The 20,200-nt window shown below is 39.4% G+C and overlaps 2 protein-coding genes across 3 annotated transcripts in view; both read right to left on the minus strand.

The window, feature by feature from the left end:
* Nucleotides 1–2,410: 2,410 nt before the first annotated feature.
* Wdr5b (WD repeat domain 5B) lies at nt 2,411–4,187 on the minus strand. Its single transcript, XM_005071523.4, has one exon. It carries the CDS (start codon nt 3,462–3,464, stop codon nt 2,475–2,477), a length of 990 nt encoding a protein of 329 aa, XP_005071580.1. The 5' UTR covers nt 3,465–4,187; the 3' UTR covers nt 2,411–2,474.
* A 4,914-nt stretch (nt 4,188–9,101) lies between these two features.
* The window catches only part of Kpna1 (karyopherin subunit alpha 1), a 53,205-nt gene continuing 42,106 nt past the window's right edge, over nt 9,102–20,200 (minus strand). For both annotated transcript variants that reach the window (XM_040750850.1, XM_040750849.1), the window contains exons 11-14: nt 18,087–18,212; nt 16,137–16,264; nt 12,789–12,967; nt 9,102–12,514 (exon numbers count right to left, since the gene is read on the minus strand). In XM_040750850.1, coding sequence (XP_040606784.1) covers nt 12,327–12,514; nt 12,789–12,967; nt 16,137–16,264; nt 18,087–18,212 — 621 coding nt within the window. In that variant the 3' untranslated portion in view covers nt 9,102–12,326. The remainder of the gene's footprint in view (nt 12,515–12,788; nt 12,968–16,136; nt 16,265–18,086; nt 18,213–20,200) is intronic.

Genomic DNA, 20,200 nt, shown 5'->3' on the forward strand with positions numbered 1-20,200 from the left:
AGTGCATAGAGGCATTTAGAAGAACCTTTGAGAGTGCCCTGGCAAATTCAGGAGAGTAGTCTGCCAAGAGTTTTGAGGTGTTTATCATTCATCATAGAATTGCCGGGGGCAGCTGCTACCTCCTAGTTCATGACTTGGCTCCCAAAATAGTCCTTTCCTACTGCCAGAGAATTAAATTCTGTACTTAGGAAAATGCCATCCACATTCTTGTTTGTTAGTATTGGAAAATAAGCACTTATACCCCTATATGTTTCCTTAGCCTTATGCTACCATGGTGTCTGGTATTCAGGTGGTTTCTGCTATAAACAAGTCAATGACTGTCGCACGCCTCCCTAGTGCTAACAGATGACACATCATTATAACCACCCAACACACTACTTCTCAGAGCTAATAGGTGTGATTTTTAAAAGCACCACATGCCACTGTCTGGAAACCTAATGAGGTACATTTGTAATGGAATACTGCCAACAGATTCATGATCTAATAGTATTGATGTTGTCTGTCTGTACACTGTACTTTTGCCTTTGCTTCATTTTAGGTATCAAATGCTTTGATTTTTGTCACTTGCAAATTTATTATAAAAAACAGTTTCTTGTGCATTTTTAGAAAATTTATTTTTCTTGAGTATTTTGGGAACGCCCTCCAAGCCCATGTTTTGAATATTGGTAAATTCTAATGCAGAACTTCCTTAAGGAACCTTCCTTCATATAGCAATGTCATTTTCATTGAAGAGCAGTGAGAGGTCTGTCTTAAAGCCTATGATAAAGATATACCACCAGTTTGTACAATCATTTTTTTTTATTGTGTGTCATTCTCTATTCAGTAAAATACCATGACTATTTCTTTATGGGTTTAAGTCCTTTAATTTTTTCACATTATTTTTATCTTGTCTTTGGGGAGGGCCAGGGTACCCATGCCACAGAATGAATTTTGAAGTCCAAGAACAACTGTAGAAATGTGTTTTCTCCTATGCAGGTTCCAGGGATGGATCTTGGGTCATCAGACTTAGCAGCAAGTACCTTCACACACTGAGCCATCACACCCATCCAAATTTAATTTCTCGATCAGAATTTCGCCCATGCCCCCTAACTGATCTTGCATCTTCCAGTGTAATCAAACACACCAGCATTTTGGCAATCATACTCTACAAGTAATTCTAATGCATTTCTCAGAACTTGTAGGGAAGATAAAAAGTTCTTAATCTCATGAGGGGTTTTCATCTATATTTTCTAGGTAAGCCCCGTGTGGATACAGTTGACGTATAGGTCTGAGGTGTTGGTGGTATAGGGATTAGCATAGCTGCCTTCCAGTTAGTATGTGGGGCTACTGCAAAATATTTCTTAATCGATGTTATAGTTGGGAAATTTTATTACTAAAATTTATTGACAGCAAGTAAGAAATGAAGTTATGGCATCATTTGTTGTCTGATAAATATCAGGACCTCTAGAAAAAGCCAAGACGACCTGATCTTAGTGTTCATTGTCTACTAAAAACATGGCCCATGAAGCCATCACAACTGCAAGTTAGTAACTCTGAAGTTTGAGAACCTACATCAGCTGCCCACTGAGGTGTCGGGCAGGCAAACATAGGATTCATAAGGTGATTTCTGAACTGAATGATGTTGGACCAGGGTTAGGAGGTCCAATAGTGGAGAGCGGTCACAATCTGACATGTAATTTGCCTGGAACGTCACAAAATGACATAATCTTACAAAGTACTTAAGGAGATTTTTTAGTTAAAAGTTTAAGATTCTGAGGAAGCAGAGGCAGGTGGATCTCTATGAGTTTGAGACCAGCCTGGTTTACAAGCCTATAGGGCTACATAGCAAGACCCTTTCTCAAAAACACTTTTGAGGTTCTGGGCCTGCAAGTTGGCTCAGTGAATAAAAGATCCTGTTGAGAGAGGCTGACCTAAGTTCATGACCTGGAGCCCACAGTTATCTTCTGCCCTCTACAACACAAGCAGAAGGATTACAGTTTGTAGAATGAACCTGACAGTGACATTATTCCCAACTTGACAGATTTATTTGGCAATCTGATGTCCCATCATATAAATAGGCAACGTAAATAGGTGATGTCTCACACCAAAAATAGGTAAAACATCTCTAATCCTCTCATTACCGCCCCCCAAACTCATGCCACTGTCCTTAATGACCTCCCAAACCAGAAACTCCACGTCCTTCATTCCCAGTCACCCTCTTCTGTCAACCTTCTAAATGTTCCGAATGCCCTCCCCTCTGAGAGAGCTGTTGAAAGAAAAAGAATGAGATGCTGTCTGGGGACGAACATAAGAGAGTGCCAACAAGCAGAACCTAGACTTGCTTTTACAGTGGCCTCATTTCACAAATTAAAATGTCTCAAACTCACACAATCAAAGACAATTTGAAATGAACTACAAAACCATGCCAGACTTCAGAGAAACCATCCTTTTTATTTTGCTTCTAACTTAGCGCTAGTCAGTGATTGCCAGAGACTTTAGCAGTCACTCCTCCATAGTTTAATTGTTTTGTCATTTTCTAATGCTGCTGATGCAATGATGTTTTCTGTAGGGTGACAAGCTGCTGAGATCACAACATCTGTGTGACCTTGTAACTTCTGTACAATCTCTTTAGTCTGAAGGTTCCAGATGTAAACCATGTTGTCCTCTGAGCCAGACACAACCCACTTTCCACCAGTAACAGAGAAACTGGCAAATATGCAGTATTTCTCATTCTTATGGCCAGTGTATGTCTTCAGGCATCTGCCTCTGCTGTAATCCCACAGTTTAAGAGTACTGTCCAAAGTTGCAGTGAGAATATATTTACCATTTGGAGAAAATTTTACAAAAGACACGGGAGGGTTACCATCATCAGCAAGTGTTTTTAAACACTGGCCTGATGCAGCATCCCAGATTCTACAAAGACCATCATAGCTCCCCGACACTATCAAGGACCCATTACAATTAAAATGCACAGCAGAAATGGGATCCGAATGGGCAGACAACGTCTTGAGGCACTTTCCTGTTTCCACCTCCCATATTTTCACACTCTCATCAAACGATCCTGAAACAATGAGGTTGGATGGTGGGTTGAAATTACAGCAGAAGACGAAATCGCTGTGTCCCTTCAGTGTTTTCAAACATTTTCCAGTTCTCACATCCCATAACTTTAGAGTCTTATCGTCTGAGGCAGAAACCAGACGCCTAGAATCTGAAGACCAGGCAACATCTGATATTTCCAGATTATGACCACAGAGTGTTTTCTTACATTTCCCATCATATGCCCCCCAAATTATAATTAGTGTATCAGCAGCAGAACTTGCTAGCCATTCTCCGTTAGGACTAAATTTAACTGATGATATGGCTGCCGAGTGCCCCGTAAGTGTAAGTTTGACAGCATAGTTGGGTTTCTGCGGCTCTTCCTCCCGCAGGGTGACAGAGGAGAGGGCCAACTGTGCTCCCTCTGCTGGGGTATGCTCGGTCGCCATAGCTCGGGCTCTACAGTTTGTGCAGGCGTCTGGCCCGGAACCTTACAGAAGGTGAAACTTGCCGTTCGAAAACGCACGGTCTTTAGGGTCGGCACAGAATCAGCAGCAAGATTTGGACCACTCTCCGCTCGCTTTCTTCGGTAGCATCCGAGAACCAGATCACAGTGGTTCTGAGAGCGGTACTCTTGCCTGGTGCTGTTAAAGGACTAGGCCATCCCGCGGGGGTTGGGAGGCTGCACAGAACGTCCTCATCCACGTCCTTCCCAGCTCCAAAATATGTGGGAACAGTGAGCGACTGAGGACTGAGAACTCCACTCAAAACAGGACCTAAGAGGGCTCAAGAGGAGCCGGGGACGCGCCACAGCGCTGGTCCACATCCACTAATGGGACCGGCCGGTCGGCGCCTGCGCTGAAGGAGGCCAGCGTTTGCTTCCGGTCCTCCAGGACCCAGCCCGCAGAAGCTGAAACAGGCTTTTTGCTGAGAGGCTTGAGTGCAGGAAGGGGCGCGGCCCGCGGGCACTTAAGGAAAACTGTGCACATAGTTGGCCTCTGCCCCCGCCCTCCTCCAGTGCTGAGAGTGGTGACTACAAGGTCTGTTTCCTTTGACTAGGGTACTGGAGCAGAGCGAATACACAAGATCATAAAACTAGCGGATTAAAATTATTTTACGGACGATGGTGGCACACCCTTTAATCCCAACACTCGGGAAAGCACAGGCAGGCGGATCTCTATGAGTTTGAGGCCAGCCTGGTCTATGGAATGAGTTCCAAGACAACCAGAGCTACACAACCTTGTCTCGAAAAGAAAAAATCCCAAGGTTTTTCCTAAATACCTTTGGTATTTAGGCCGGGTAGTTTACGCTTCGGTAGAAAATTGATGAATAAGGTTCTTGAGATGAGAAAGGGACAGGTGGGTGGGAAGGTTATTCAGAGCTGTCCTGTTAAAAGGAAAATTACCTGCTACCCCCCTCTTAAACACTAAGGAAACATTGCATTGTTTTTACCGGTGCTTTGTGATAGTCTCATAGTCCAAACAGGAAAAGGACCCTTGCTCCACTTCACTTGCCAAGTGCTGGGGCTACAGGTTTAGAGCATCATTCCCTTTTGTGAGGGGGCAGAGACCGAGGTGTTGAGGCAGAGTTTCACCGTATTGCCCAGACTGGCCTAGAATTCAAGGCAACCTTTCTGCCTCAGCTTCCGGAGCACTGAGATTACAGGTTTGCCGCCAGTCCCGACTGCCAAATTACCTTAGTCTAGTCTCTTTTCCTTATTAACATAGGTGCTGGGAATCTTCCCCTGTACCCTTTGGTTTTTCAAAACAAGGTTTCTGTGTGTAGCCCTAGCTGTGCAAGAACTCTCTCTCTGTAGACCAGGCTGGCCTTGAACTCAGTAATCTACCAGTCTCTGCCTCCCATGTGCGATTAAAAGGCTTGAGAGCTCCAGCAGTAGGCCGTGCTGGCAATCTTCAGTACTCTGCAATAGCAACAAAGGCTTTCTTTCTTACCTGCTGGCCTCTATACTTTGTATATTGTGCAGGGCTATGGGTGGCACCGAGGCCGCCTTGTGAGTTGTCCTCATTGCCAGCATAGTGAAAGGCAGGCCTCTTTACCCACTGGACCACCTGCTTTCTTTTTTTGAGACAGCTTCTCATTCTGTGACCCAGACTAGCCTTGAACTGGTGTCAATTCCAACCCAGTTTTGTCAGTGCTAGGATGAACAGGAGTCACCCAAGAAAATTACTTCCTTGCTCCCATTAGCATGGATTACAGTGATTCATATTTTTAGGTGTAAGGTTTTGTCGGCATCCAATTATGTTGGAACTGGAGTTGCAGATGGTTGTGAGCTGCATGTAGGTGCTGGAAATCCAACTCAGGTCCTCTGAAGAGCTGTCAGTGCAGTGGTTCCCAACCCCCCTTAATACACTTCATGCTGTGGTGACCCCAACCCTAAAATGATTTCATTGCCACTTCATAACTGTGATATTGTCATTATGAATTAATGTAAATGTGCAACCCTTGTAAAAGGGTCGTTTGAACACCAAGGATCATGGACCCACAGAGAACTACTTAGCCACATCTGAAGCCGCAACTAACTGTGATTTCTGATAGGTCGTAGTGGTTAGAAACCATAATCAAAACTTTCCATTTTTACTCACTCACCTAAAAGGACATTGTATAACAAATTTTAGGCTGTATTTCAAGTAACTATGTATTTTTCTTATAACTAGGAAGCCAAAAGGAAAAGATGGGTACAACCCAAGAACTAAGACAGGATATCCTGGTGGTCCTGGATGTTTAGTCCACTACACACATCACAAGCACGAGGGACAAAAGGTGCATAGATTTGATGTGGGTATGATTAAGACATAGCTTTTTATTTTGAAGAGAACTCACTTCTTCCTGTGTAAGACACCTTGTTTATGAATAGCATCAAGGACTTATGGAAAGAAAAGGCTAGAAATAGACTACTAAAATCAATACTCATGTCCTAATGTTAACAAGCTGTCCTAACAAATTATTAGTATTTGCTTAGCTCTTTTGGAGAAATGGGCTTTGATGATAGTGTTCATCAACAGGGTAAGCCCTAAGTTGTATCCATCAGAGTTCCACCCTGAGTTCTAGGCAGGGTCATGTCTATCCTTTTATAACTAGTTATGCTTCTCATAAGACAAGGTGACCTCTATGCTTTTAGAAAATTTTGTTCACTGAAGAAATCAAATCCGTTTCTCTAAACTGCCCTAAGGCTCCCATTTATAGCTTAAAGGCTCCTCAGTACTTTTTAAATAGAAACTTTTAATAACATGCCAGATTTCATGATGGCCTTGGAAAGATTCTTCCATTATTCTGTTTTGTTTTGTTTTTTTGAAACAGGGTATCTCTGTGAAGCCCTGGCTGTCCTGGATCTCAGAGATTAGCCTGCCTCTGCCTTGAATACTGGGAGTGAAGATGTACACCCCCACCATCTAGCCCTCCATTCTGTTTTAACTGTTTAGAATGGATTCTTTAAAGAGCTTTTGAGACTACAGACCCAGTTCCTAAGCCTAGACCAAATCTGGAACACCTATTTAGACTAAATAGGATATTCACCATGAACATCATCTAAAACCAGACATTTTAAAAGCCAAAGATGACATAATTAGGGTGTCAATTAACCCATAAATTTAAAAGCACCATCTTAAGCAAGTCATTAGTCATTGGTGACCTCTTAGCATGATACATCATAATCATGTTACCCTTGCAAAATTCCATGCTTACAACATGACTGTCCAGGCCTCTCCAAAGTCCTGAATTATTTTGTTCTCTGTCTTCTGGGTTTTTGTTTTCTCCTTACCTGTTGCTCAATTGGTTGATAAGGTAGTGACCCTTACAGTAACTCTTCTGAATTCCACTGGCTTCCTTGGGCTAAGGGCGTATGGGTAAAGATATGCAAACCACAACTTTATCCTCTGCAAAAACACTGCAATCACAGAGAAGCCTCCATACTTAGTACTTTTTCCAATATGGGCTAAGCTGGTGCCTGCCAAAGCACTCTGGCTGTGGATGTAAAAGGCAAGTTCAAAGTTATCCTCTGTTATAAAGCAGTTTAAAGCCAGCCTGGACTTCAAGAGACCCTATCTAAAAAATATTGCCCCACATACACTCCCAGAAATGTAGGTGAAGTATGGGCAGAAGTTATTCAAGCTCTGCAGTAAATCTGTACACTCAGCAATTCTGTACCGCAGATGAAACCAGTTTGCATGAACTGAAGCTGTATTTTGATCAAATTTTCACAATAGTACCTGGGCAGCAATCTCAAAAAGGAAAGTGCCAACAGTTAAGACTAAAGAATATACTTTTTTGTTCATTTGTCAATAAGCCTGGAGGAATAAAGAAACCATTCTCCTGCAATACATACAGTATATGAAAGTGGAAAATTTCAACAGCCTAGCCATCTGCCTCCACATCAGTTGGATATATTAACAAAGCTTTTAAACAAATAATTTAACTTTCTTTTACGTGACTGGTATGAAGGTGTCAGACCTCTGGAAGTGGAGTCTCAGATAGTTGTGAGCTGCTGTGTGAGTACTGGGAATACCCAGGTCCTCTGGAAGAGCAGCTAACAAGCACTCTTAACCATGGAGCCATCTCTCCGGTCTGACAAAACTTTTAAAACTAAAAGTGCTATCTGCTCTATCACACACACTCGGGTGTGTAATAGCCTGCAAAATAAGCCCTGCAGCTTTTCTTCCCCTTGTTTGATGCCCTGACAATGTTTCTTTTGTAAACTTCAGATCCTTTTATGTATCTTGAGACACTTTATGTTGAGACAATTGTTTTAACAGTTACCAGTTCTGATTTCAACCATGTGAAAGAATTCCTCTGCATTTTCTTTTGTAATCAAGCACCCATTACTATCACTGTTATATATTCCTCATTCACCCATTACTATCAGTCGTATAGTCTTCATTCATTATTTATTGAAAATTTACTATATGCAAAGCATTCATCCATGGCCTAGCAGAGTGCATTTAAATACAAAGAATTAATAGCCATTCCAAATCAAGTGTGGGAACACTCTCAAGAAAGGGTACACGATGGCCAAAATGTCTTGAGGTAGGAAATACCCAACAGGTAAAATAAAGGGAGAGGTCTATGGGAAAATATACTCTTTAGTAGTAGTAGTAGGCTGAGCTAACTTTACACCCATGGTGTTGACTATAAGAGCAATTATTCTTCCTACTCCAACTGTCCCCTGTCAGTAATTTCTATATTCTCATTTGAACACAAAATTGTTTGAGTTTAGTCATTATGTCATTAAATTCACAACCAACCATTTGAATTTCCTTTAAATCTGTCTGGCTAAATATAATTTTAGTACTACAGAAGGTAAAAGATGCTTGGGAACAAAGCAAGGGGGGGTGTCACGTCTTCTATCTGAATATGCAAACTAGTAGCAGTTGCAAAGTAGTCAGGCGATAGTGGCACACACCTTTAATCCCTTTAATTTCAGCACTTGGGAGGCAGAGGCAGGTGGATCTTTGAGTTCAAGTCTAGACTGTTCTACAGAGTGAGTTCCAGGACAGCCAGGGCTATGATACAAAGAAATGTGTCTCGAAAAACCAAAATAAATAAATAAATAAATAAATAAATAAATAAAGTTTGGTGTCTACTTTATTAAACATTGTCCTAATGTCTTAGTACTTATTCTTAAAACCTGTCCTTTCCTAACAATGAAGAGTGTTAGAGTATCATTTATAGTATAGTCAACATATTATACTTAGTCACATCTAATCTCCAATTACTTTTAACTAATAATGAGAAAAGGTAACTTAAAATATTTATCAACTATGCAGATGGACCTTAATCTGTTTACTTCAAAAAATAAGGAAATGGCCCTACTAATCTGAGATGTCAAAATGAAGCTGCAAAAGAGCAAATTTTGGAATGCAGTAGGTAGCACACAGTTATGTATCTTGAAAGGAAACAACACGCCTCTCAAAAAGCAACTCCTTTTTCTTATTGTGCATTGCTGAACAGAATTTCCAACCTATGTAAAAAGCTTCAGCCTCTAAATATAGCTAAAATGGCTTGCTTATTGGTGTGACAATGTTCACACAATCAGAGATAACATAAACCCCAAGAAACCCAAGGAAATCCTGTTTTACAATGCAGCCCCCAGGTCTGGGGTTAGACAGCTGAAATGTTTATTTAGCACTACAGAATCAATCAAAGTTGCCGGTAGGTAGTCATGTACAACAGAGTTTGGTTGACAAATTATACTTATATATGTTTTCTTAGGCATAATCAGCAGCAACTGGAATAATTCAGATTTTTTATGGGACAGTAAGGCTGAAAAACACCCAGAGTCCAATAGCTTTGTCGGGTACACAGAAGAAACAACCCTAGTGCAACAGTTTCCAGCAGGGGACTACTGATGAGAACAATAGAAAAATGGTTTCGATTGGTGACAAGAACAAAGTGTTCCATGGAGAACTGTCTAAACTTTTTTTCTTTATATCCAGTATCTGTACTTTCTGGGTTATTTCTCTAGCCAATCATATTTACCTGTTGGTCCTTCAGTTACCAAATACCTTTACATCTCAAATTCTCTGAATGCAATTTTTCTTAAACCAAAGATCTCAGTATAAAATACATACTTGGAAAGTCTGAAGGAAGACAGGGAAAGATAAAGAAACAAAGCCACTTTGCCCTGATCACTACCTAAAAACCTTAAGAGTTTTCTTGTGTTATAAATACTAACATGCTTTTTTGTAATAAGTAACACCTTTCTGATAAAAATATTCAAAAGATTAAACTAAATCAGTAGACTGTGCCAGGTGAAGCAATAAAAATAGGATTTACAAGTACCCCTTAAAATTCCACTTGCATTAAAAAACAAAATAGTCTGCTCCAGAACATCTGAATTTGCTGGGGTTTAACTTTAGTCAACTCCAATCTTTACATGTATCATTTTACTATAAAAACAAAGTTCAGAATATTTAAAGTTCATCAACTTCTAGGGTCAAGCTTAGGATAACTATTCTGTTTTCAATAAAACAGACTGCATTGGTTAATGGACCTGACCTCACTAGGTAACCCTGAAACTGCTAAAAAAAGTCCCAGCTGTACACTCTTGGTAAGGTGGGGTGACAACTCTGTGTGCTTTGTACTTCTTTTCATTCAAACTCGTTTGTAAGTTGCAAAGCTTTTAACTATCCAGTAGAAGGTACATAATTTAAAACATTCTACAGAAATACATCACCAGTAATTTACAATTAAAAAAACAAAACAGCCACAAAAAAGGTCAAAGCTAAAAACAAGATTTTTACTATGAATCAGTGCTTCTATTACCCTTCTGAAAGAAGTGATATTTTAATGTGATGTAAAGGCAACATTGAAAGTTCATTTTTAAATTAACCACCTAATTTATCCCTAAAATTACAAAGAATCAGTCTTATACAGTCAAGTTCAGTAAACTAACATGTTCTCTCAGCACAAAGCAGCACTAGAAAACAACAGGACAGATGGGAGTTGACTAGTTTTGTAGTGCCTGCTCCATCCATAACAGACATCAGACTGTCTCCATCCCAGAGCACAGACACAATTAAAGACTAGAGCAAGAATGTATCACACTCTTGGCTGATAAATGTCCTTTGTCTCTGCAACTTTCGCATTTGAATGAAATAAAATTTTCAAAGTAAATCGGGTCATGTAAGTTGGCTGCTTAAATATCATGATGAGGTATGAAAGTTCTGAATATCCCTTACATTCAGCAGGATTCACCAGAGATGTGCAATAGCTTATCAGGGGCATCTCCCAGATAGTTTTTATACTTTGGGGTTACAATGAATTCTAGAAGAGTAGTCTAAAGAGATTTAAAAGGGTATGCTCTGAAACAAATGTGAACAACTTTTCCTTCAGAATTCATTTTGAACAGAATATCATCAAGAAAAGCTCTTCTCTGATAGTGTGTCCCAACAATGAGCCAAGATGGCCAACTAGCACCGAGAAGTCGCATTGAACTCATTTGCAGTTCTCTTGGCAATTAAGCTTTCTCTGTTTTTCTCCCCTTCTAGTCCAAGCAAAAATGGGGATCAGTGAACACAGTACTGGAAGTGCCATTTGCAGGTCCATTACAGTCACCATTAAATAAGCAGGAGGTGGGCACTGTTTTTACTTGGGGAGGTAGGGTACTAGTGGGAGATGAAATAAAACCAGGGAACACCGAAGTTATTAGAAAAAGATCACTGCCCTTTTAGTTTAGAGGTCATTTTGAGGAGACTGTTAGCTTTTAAAGATAACTGCAGGATCATGTATGCAGCATGATATGTTAGGATCTGCTGCACTTGACTAAGGAAAAAAATCCCTAAGAATATTTAAATACGTGTTATCTGCCAGTCACAAAGAAGAAAAGCACCTAGGGTGAACTCCAATTTACCAGGACCTTGATCAGGACCACAAAGCCTGAGTCTTGTAATGCAGAAACACAGCCTCTATTCACACTGGTTTAGAGAAAGTGATGGGTTCTGTGTTCTTCTGAATCTAACTGAATTTTAGAACATGGTTTTAACTAAGGACTTTTATCTTCATACCAGTGTTAAAACTGAACTACTTCCGAGAGACATAAAACCAAAGAGAAGCAGAAGCCATACACATTAATCTGTGCTCCTCTCCTTTCTGCTGTAAGGGAATCTGCCAAGCCAGTATCACATTTAAAAGTCAAAGTGTTAATTCTTCAGCATTCCTGACAACTAGAAGCACATTCACTGAAGGCTGAAGGTGAGGGAGTGGATGGTTTAACTTTAATATCTGAAGAATGACTCCATTAGAGGAAAGAAAACCATCCCATCTCAATAAGGTTTAATGCAAATTTGGCTAGAAAAAGCCACCAGGTACTCCAAGGGTTGGTTCACTGTGGAAGAACTCGAGAAGAGTACTCTGATGTATGCACAAGTCTAAGTATCTCCCTTGTCCAAGTAGTTGTGTAAAATTCAAGATAAAGGTTTTAGTTTTATCTTTAATGTCATTTTCCCCACTTTATGGAATGAGGAAGAGTCCTCTTTTTCCCCCACAAAAAAGGGAGCCACATTAATATGTGTATATTCCCATGACTCTAATATAATTGCGGATCTCCAAGCTTAGGGATTTTTCCATAAGAGAGTGGGCCATTCTGGTTACCCTTGTAATAAAAGGGTATTCCACCACAGAGAGCCAGAGGTTTTCCAGATGTGTGTAAGAGAGCAGGTGCGCAAGGCAAGCAAATGAGCGCAAACAGTATTATGGAAAACATTTGAGAAATTAGCTCCATGAGGACTGTGGGCTCCACAAGAGGACTTGACTGGATAGCCTGGTCTGACACAGGAACAAGAAAGCAGAGGATTGCTTCAAAGCTGGAAACCTTCCATAGGAGCCTCACACTGCTGGAAGATGTACTGCTGCTGGCTAAGGTCAACCTGGGGTGTAATGCTGCTGTCCTCATCTTCGGTCCCAAAGTAATGCTCAATAAGATCAAAAGCCTTTTGATAGATCTCCTGGTTTTCATGACTCTGCAAGAACTCTATTTTATCCAGACCTAAAAAGAAGAATAAAAATCTTTTTGAAAATCCTAGTTAACCACATTTTCAAGTCTACTTCTTTTGATATAAACATTCTCGCTTACATATCTTGTATAGTCATATAGAAATGATTATTACTATTACATCTGAATGCTAACATTATAAACTAACATCTTAGTAACAAGCTCGTAACAGTCAGTATTACCCAGTACCTACTATATTCATGTTTTTACATGACTATGTCTATTTCCTTACTCTAAGTCAGAGGCTAACCCAATCTAAGTATCTCACCATATGCTTCTTCAATCAAAGCACAGTAAGGGTTAATGCCTGAGCCATTTCTTTTTGCTTCTTGTTCTCCAAGCCTCAGGATGTTCTCCAAACCATTGAGGGCAACCTGTACAATCTTTGAGTCCATGACAGTGAGGAGATCACAGAGTGGCTTGATACAACCCAGTTCTACTAGGTACCTGGATGAAGAGCAACAATAAAACACAGTTTAGTCATACTTAACTTTGTTAGGTTTTAAACAATCTATAAGGCTTGTTGTAGAAATAAAAACAAATTGTAACTATGGCATTTTAGGGAGGAAAGAGTTTATTTGCCTTAGAAATTCCGATTACAGTCCATTATTGAGGGACACCAAGGCAGAAAGTCAAGCAGGGCACAGACCACTACCAGCTAGCTCTTGTTCAGCTACCTTTCTTATACCGCCTCCCAGGACCAGCTGCCAGGATGACACCAACCACAGCAGTCTGGGCCCTCACCCACCAATCATTAATCAAGAAAACGCCCCACAGGCTTGCCTACAAACCAACGTAATGGGCATTTTCTCAACTAGCTTATGTCAAGATGACAGAGAAACTAACTAGCCCAATAGGAGTGGGGGCACATGTCTTTCATCTCAGAATTTAGGAGGCTGAGGCAGGTGAATCTGTCAGGTGGAAGCCACACTAGTCTACATATGGAGTTGTAGGCCAGCTAAGGCTAACTCGGTGAGATCCTTCCTCAAAATAATAACAATTTTACTACATTTATTGATTGGCTGACTGATTAGGGGCATGTGTGCCATGGTATGCATGTGGAAGACAGACAAAATCTGAGAGAACTTGCTCTCTATCTGTACAAAGTAAGTGCCTAGAACTCAAACTCAGGTCATAAGGCGTGGCAGCAAATGCCTTTACCTGTTCAACCATCTTGGCAGCTCCAACTATATAGCTTTATCACCAAGTACAAACAACAACCACCCCGCCCCCCAAAAAAAACCATAATAAACTGAATTATCTGGTAACATCTTCCCCTCTCTCTTCCTAATTTTTGTACGGGGGGAAAAAATAGGAATTTTTCCCAATTGTGTGAGTGATTCATCAAAATATTAATGTTCTGGTTTTCCTTCTTTCTGTTTTTTGAGGCAGGATTTCTCTGGGTAGTCCTGGCTGACCTTGAACCTGGTGACCATGAGATTCATAGAAGCATGCACCATCACTACCTAGCTCTTTTTCTATTTTTTACATGGGAGGTATTCCAAGGTATGTGTTTTATATGTATATGGGTACAGGTGAGGGATGAGGACATAACATGTGTCCCCAAGTGAAAGTGGAGGCAAAGACTGACGTAGGAATATCCTTGATGATTCTTCCACATTACTGATTGAAGCAGGTACTTCAACCCAGCATACAGAACCCTGCTGATGTGGCAAGTCTCCATAGCAAGCATGCCTAGGAGAAGATCTCTGCCTTCTGAGACTGGTAATACAACTGGACCACCAGACTTGATGCAGAAGAGGGGTTTTAACCACTAAACCTCACCACAAATAGCACATATAGTTTTGATGAGTTAATGTTATCATTACTTCTCTATGTAGTCACACTTCTCAAGTACAAATATTATGAACTAAGAATTTCTTTAAATTCCAGCAAGATTTAACATGTAATCCAGATTAAGTATAATGAATACGAGATATAGATTGCCATATCATATTCATACCAGTTATTCATGCAATTCCCTATCATTTAATTTTTCAAGTTGTATATGGAAAAAACAGATAACTAATGTAGCTGAAACTTGAATGTGTGAATAATGTCATTGTGGAACTTGGCACTAGTCTTTATATTCTTTCTATCCTACTTTAAACTTAAACACATATAAATCTCTAGAAGGAAGAGAACATATAAAATCACTAACATTATATGGTAAAGAGGGAAACCACTGATGACATGGAGATTAAGAGAAAAAAATCAAATCCACTCTTGATTATCAATTAAAATCAAAACACTCAAGGCAAACTAAGGACAGAGGGGCTATGATAAGAGCCTTAACAAGAATTGTTCAGCTAATACATTTGAGAACAAAGATCAGGAATAAGGAAGGGGTACTCTCTTAACTATTACTATACATATCATTTCTAACTATTTTTCAAAAGAAATAAAAGATATAGACAGGAATGGAAGAAAACTATTTCATTATTTTATATGGGAGAGGGGGGCAGCAAAAATCCAAAACAAAACAAAACTGGCCCAAACCGGTCTAAATCATAAGTTAAAAAAAAGTCTATGATATAAGGTATAATACAAAGATAATATATAAATTTAACTGTTTATATTTCAGTAGTGAACAGTTACACTCTGAGATTAAAAACTTAATACCACTATGGTAATATTAGAAAGTAGTATAAGGGGCTGGAGAGATGGCACAGAGGTTAAGAGCACTGGCTGCTCTTCCAGAGGTCCTGAGTCCAAGTACCAGCACCCACATCGTGGCTCACAACCATCTATAATGAGATCAGGTGCCCTCTTCTGGAGTACAGGCAGGAACAATGTATATGTATTAAATAAAAATAAAATAAAAAAGATTTCTTTATAAAAAAAAAGAAAACAGTATAAATTTGGTAGGGCATGTTGATGTACACCTTGAATGACAGCCAAGTAAACACAGAAAACGGTCTTAAAAAAAATTAAAGAAACAAAACAAAAAATGAGTATGAGGGGCTACAGATATGGCTCAGCAGATAAGAATGATGCTGTCCTTCCAGAGAGTACAAGTTCTACTACACCCACATCAGGCAGCTCACAACTGCCTTTAACTCCAGGTCTAGGAATACGAAGCCCTCTTCTGGCCTTCATTAACACTTATGGACATGAGACACACAGAGACAGACAGACACACACAAATCTTTTTTAAAAACTGCAAACATAAGTGTTAAAAATTAAATGTAGATATTGCTGAGATGGCTAAGCAGTTAGGATCACTTGCTACTCTTACAGAAGACCTGAGTTTATTCTCCATCACCCATGTCAGAGAGTTCACAACCGCCACTAACTGCAATTCTCAGATCTGATTTGTCTAGCCTTCCAGATACTTATATTTACATATACACACATGCCCACAGTCATACACATGAATTGGAATATTGTTAAATAAAACTTAAAAAAGACTAAATGTACTTCTGAGTCCAATTATAATAACACTGAAAAAATTTCCCAAAGGGCCAGACTTAATTATTCATAGTCAAGAAGTTCATTTCTGAGTGATCAAGGGTATCAATCTTTTGTTTTAGATTACATTTTGGGAGTAGGTGAGTGGGAAGAGGTTAAATTTGTTTTCCTTTAATTTGTGAGACACTACCTAGATAGTACTTACTTGATCTGCTCGGCTGACCCTCCAGAAGTTGCATTTGTGATGGCCCAAGCAGCTTCTTTTCTTGTCCGGAACTCAGCAGTTTGCAATATACTAATAAGAGCTGGGAACATGTTAGCATCTATCACAGTCTGAAATTGAAGAAAAAGTTAAAAGGACAAGGCAATTACATTATGTGTAAAAATACTACTAATGGTCACTATAACGTGTTTTGTTTTGCTTTGATTTTTGTGTCCAGGTTTCACTATGTAGTTCTGATTAGCCTGGAACTTGCTATAGACCAGGTTGGCCCTCAACTCAGAGTTGTAGCTACCTCTGACACCCAGTGGTGAAATTAAAAGCATAACTTTTGAACCAATTTGACAAATAATGTTTGTTTTTCCTATTGCCATTTTTTATTGTTTATTTTATTCATTACTGTATGTGTATTATATGTGTATGTGTGAATGCATAGACACAGCATTGGCTTTCTCCTTCCACCATGGGTTCTGAGGATCAAATCCATATCTTTTGGCTCACTCAGCAAATTCTCTTACCTGCTGAGTCAGCCTGCAAACCCTGTTATCTCCTTAAGAGGTTAATACCTCGTACCATAGAAAATACTCTTAAGGAGTTTGTAGTCTTATGTCAGGGCAGAAGAGATGGTTCAGTGGAGAAAAGGTCTTGCCACACAAGACTGGCAAAAGTTATAATCCATAGAAGCTACTGAATATGTCAGATATGGTGGCAAGCTCAAAATGAAAGTGATAGCCTATGCCTACCTGTGCATGACAAAAACACAGACAATAAATAAACGTGAAATATATTTAATGCCCTGGGCCAGGAAATGGTGCATGCCTTTAGCCACAACACTCCAGAGGGAGAGGCAAACAGATCTCTTGTGAGTTTGATGTTAACCTGGTCCACACAGTGGTTTCAGGTCAGCCATAGCTACACACTGAAACCCTGTCTCAAAAACCCAAGGGTGTCTTATTAATGGCATACTTTCCCTCAGTCTTATTTACATATCATCACTAGCCTTCTTCATACACCTTCTTATGCTTGAAACTAACCCAGAAATGTAACATAGGATAGTACAATTTCCTCTATGAGAGACAGAGAGAGAGAGAGAGAGAGAGAGAGAGAGAGACAGAGACAGAGAGAGACAGAGAGAGACAGAGAGAGACAGAGACAGAGACAGAGACAGAGACAGAGACAGAGAAACTCTGCAGAAGGGCATAAAGAAAACAGATCTTCCTGGGCCTGGTGGCATACATCTTTAATCCTGGCATTCAAGAGGTAAAGATCTCTTTGAGTTCTAAGGACAGTCTAGTCTAAACACTGAGTTCCAGGGCAGCTGGGGTTACAACAAAATGAGACCCTGTCTCAAACAACAAAATAGGCCTTCAACAGTCCATGAAAAATTTACACAATCCAATACATGGGTTCACTGCAAAATATAGTTTAATAAGGAGTAAAGCCAACCTATTTAGTATAAAGTCCACCAAAACATTTTGAAAACATAAAGATTTTTTTTTTGGATCTTTGGTAAAAATCAGCAAACTTAAAAGGTAGAAAGAAAATACATGGTCCAAGTATCAAAAAACTAACAGAAGAAAAAAAAATCTTAGACTGACGTATTGACACTGGACATTGGTAGTTTTAGAAGAAATGAGGAAGGCTGTATTTTAAAGGCTGACCAAAACAATTTCACCTATTACTGAAAGGATAGAAAATGGGCTGGAGAAGATGGCTCAGCTGTTTACTACTCTTTCAGAGGATGCAGGTTCAATTCCCAGCACTCACAGACAGTTCACAACTGCCTTTAACTCCAATTCCAGGAGATCCAATACCCACTGGGCACTGCAGTAACAGGATACACACAGTTAAACAGGCACATACACTATAATAAATACAATCTTCTGGAAATGTATCTCACACACAGGGATAAAAAGGCAGGTACTATGGCATTACCTGGATCTGTGCCCTATTTCCAGCTGTAATATTAGATATTGTCCAACATGCTTCCTTTTTGATAGATTCCTTTGGGCTACTCAGCAAATGCAATAAACTCTGAAGAGCTGAGCAGTTCAAAATAACCTGGAAAAAAAAAGTTTAAAGTTTTACTTATGGCATAGTTTCAAATATCATTTAGTTTTGGGTTTTTGTTGGTTTTTGTGTGTTGAGGCAAGATCTTATATAGCACAGGCTGGCCTCAACGCATACTGGAAGATGAGCTTGAAATCCTGGATTTCAAGGTAATAAGTGCATTTTTACTCAACTTGTTTTTGTCTCAAAAAAACAAACACAGAGAAACCCTGTCTCAAAGACAAAACAAACAAAAGACCTAAGGCAAACTTATTTTACTACAAATGTGGGAGACAAACTCTGGAATTCTAAAAAAATAGCTTTATTCATGGGGAGGATGTATGTGTGTGGGTTTGAGCATACCATAGTACACATGAAATCATAGAAATCATAGAAAATTTTGCAGGAGTTGGTTCTCTGCTTCCACCATGTGTCCTAGTAATCAAACTCAGGCTATCAGGCTTGGTGGCAAGCGCCTTTTCCATTTGGGCCAAAGTACCAGTCCTTTAAAAAATATTTAGTACTAGTCTGAAATACATTAAAGACTATGAATCTAGTTTCACTGTGCACATTCACAAACACTGGGATGTGTACATACTCATACTCATACTCAAGCTCCTTGGCCACACAGTCTCAGAACCATAATGTTTGCTTTATAACAGGCCCCAAGCACAGACCCAAGTGACCACAGGTAGGACCATCTGAAACTATAAACCAAAAAACTTTTTGGTCTTCCTCATTTTTTTTTTTTTTTGTCTCTGCCTCCCAGGTGCTGGTATTAAAGCTGTGCACCACCACTTCCAGTGCACAAAAACATTTAAAGTTGTTTAGGGAAGGCATTCTTCAGTGATGAGAAAAGTAATATACCTATAAATTTATAGCAGCAACACAGTACGATGAATGCGCTTGTATAAGATTATCACCTAAATTAAAGAGTTTGAGGTTCAAAACAAGCTTTCCAAAGAAAACAATGCTAATATAAATGCTGCTATAAACAGCACAAAGAATAAATCATTACCAACAAGAATATAGATACAGGGGAATTGGTGGCTATGGTAGGGATGGGGGATGAAAGAAAACAAGTCTGTGTTAAGACAGAGGTAAAAATGGTCAGGCAAAATTCAATGAACAAAGAGGGCAAGAACAAAAGGCATAGGTGGGACAGGAGAGATGTGAAGACTTGTGTTGTGTGGGACCAGAAGTTGAACTCAGGACCTCACATATGCTAGACATGCTATTTTATTACTGAGTTGTATCTCAGTCCTACAAAGGTGCCCCCACCAAATAAATACAATAACATGGTTCAAAAATCCAAGACATGGGCTGGCAAAATGACAGTGTATAAAGGCATTTGTTACATAAGCCTGGAAACCTGATTTTGATCTTTATAACTCATTTTAATGAAAGGATAAAATCAACTCCATAGATGTCCTCTGACTTCCACACAAGAGCTATGGCATACACAAGCATATACACACACAGACATGCAGTATTTTAAAAATTCAGAATGTATAAAGGTAATGTGCATATATTTATATAATGTATATTAAAATATATTTACATAATGTATATAAAAATTCAGAACTCTATAGGCTATACTCCTTTCACTTCCATTCTGTACCTATACTCCAATCCAGTTCTCCTCAGATAATCGATATTAATTTTGTATGTGCTGTCCCAGAGAGGTTTTATACAAATACAATCAAGTATATATTCTCTTTTCTCTTGTCTAAGATGTCTACACTAAGTAATGCAAGGGATGAGCAGCAATAGAGTAACAAGAAACGGTGACTGCTAAGAGCGGAATCAAGCTAGAACCTGCATTACTGGCAGGAGCAAATATTAGAGCCAAATACTAAGACTGGAAACTAAAACAGGAGCAGATAAAGAGATGAGTTCCCCGGTAGATAGAATAAACTAGAATTAAACACATTAAATTGTAAGATACTTGAGAACATAAATCTCTTTCATTTTAGAGATTAGAAAAGTAAAATTATCAA

Source organism: Mesocricetus auratus, unplaced genomic scaffold, assembly GCF_017639785.1.
Source record: "Mesocricetus auratus isolate SY011 unplaced genomic scaffold, BCM_Maur_2.0 Super-Scaffold_100008, whole genome shotgun sequence".
Lineage (NCBI taxonomy): Eukaryota > Metazoa > Chordata > Mammalia > Rodentia > Cricetidae > Mesocricetus > Mesocricetus auratus.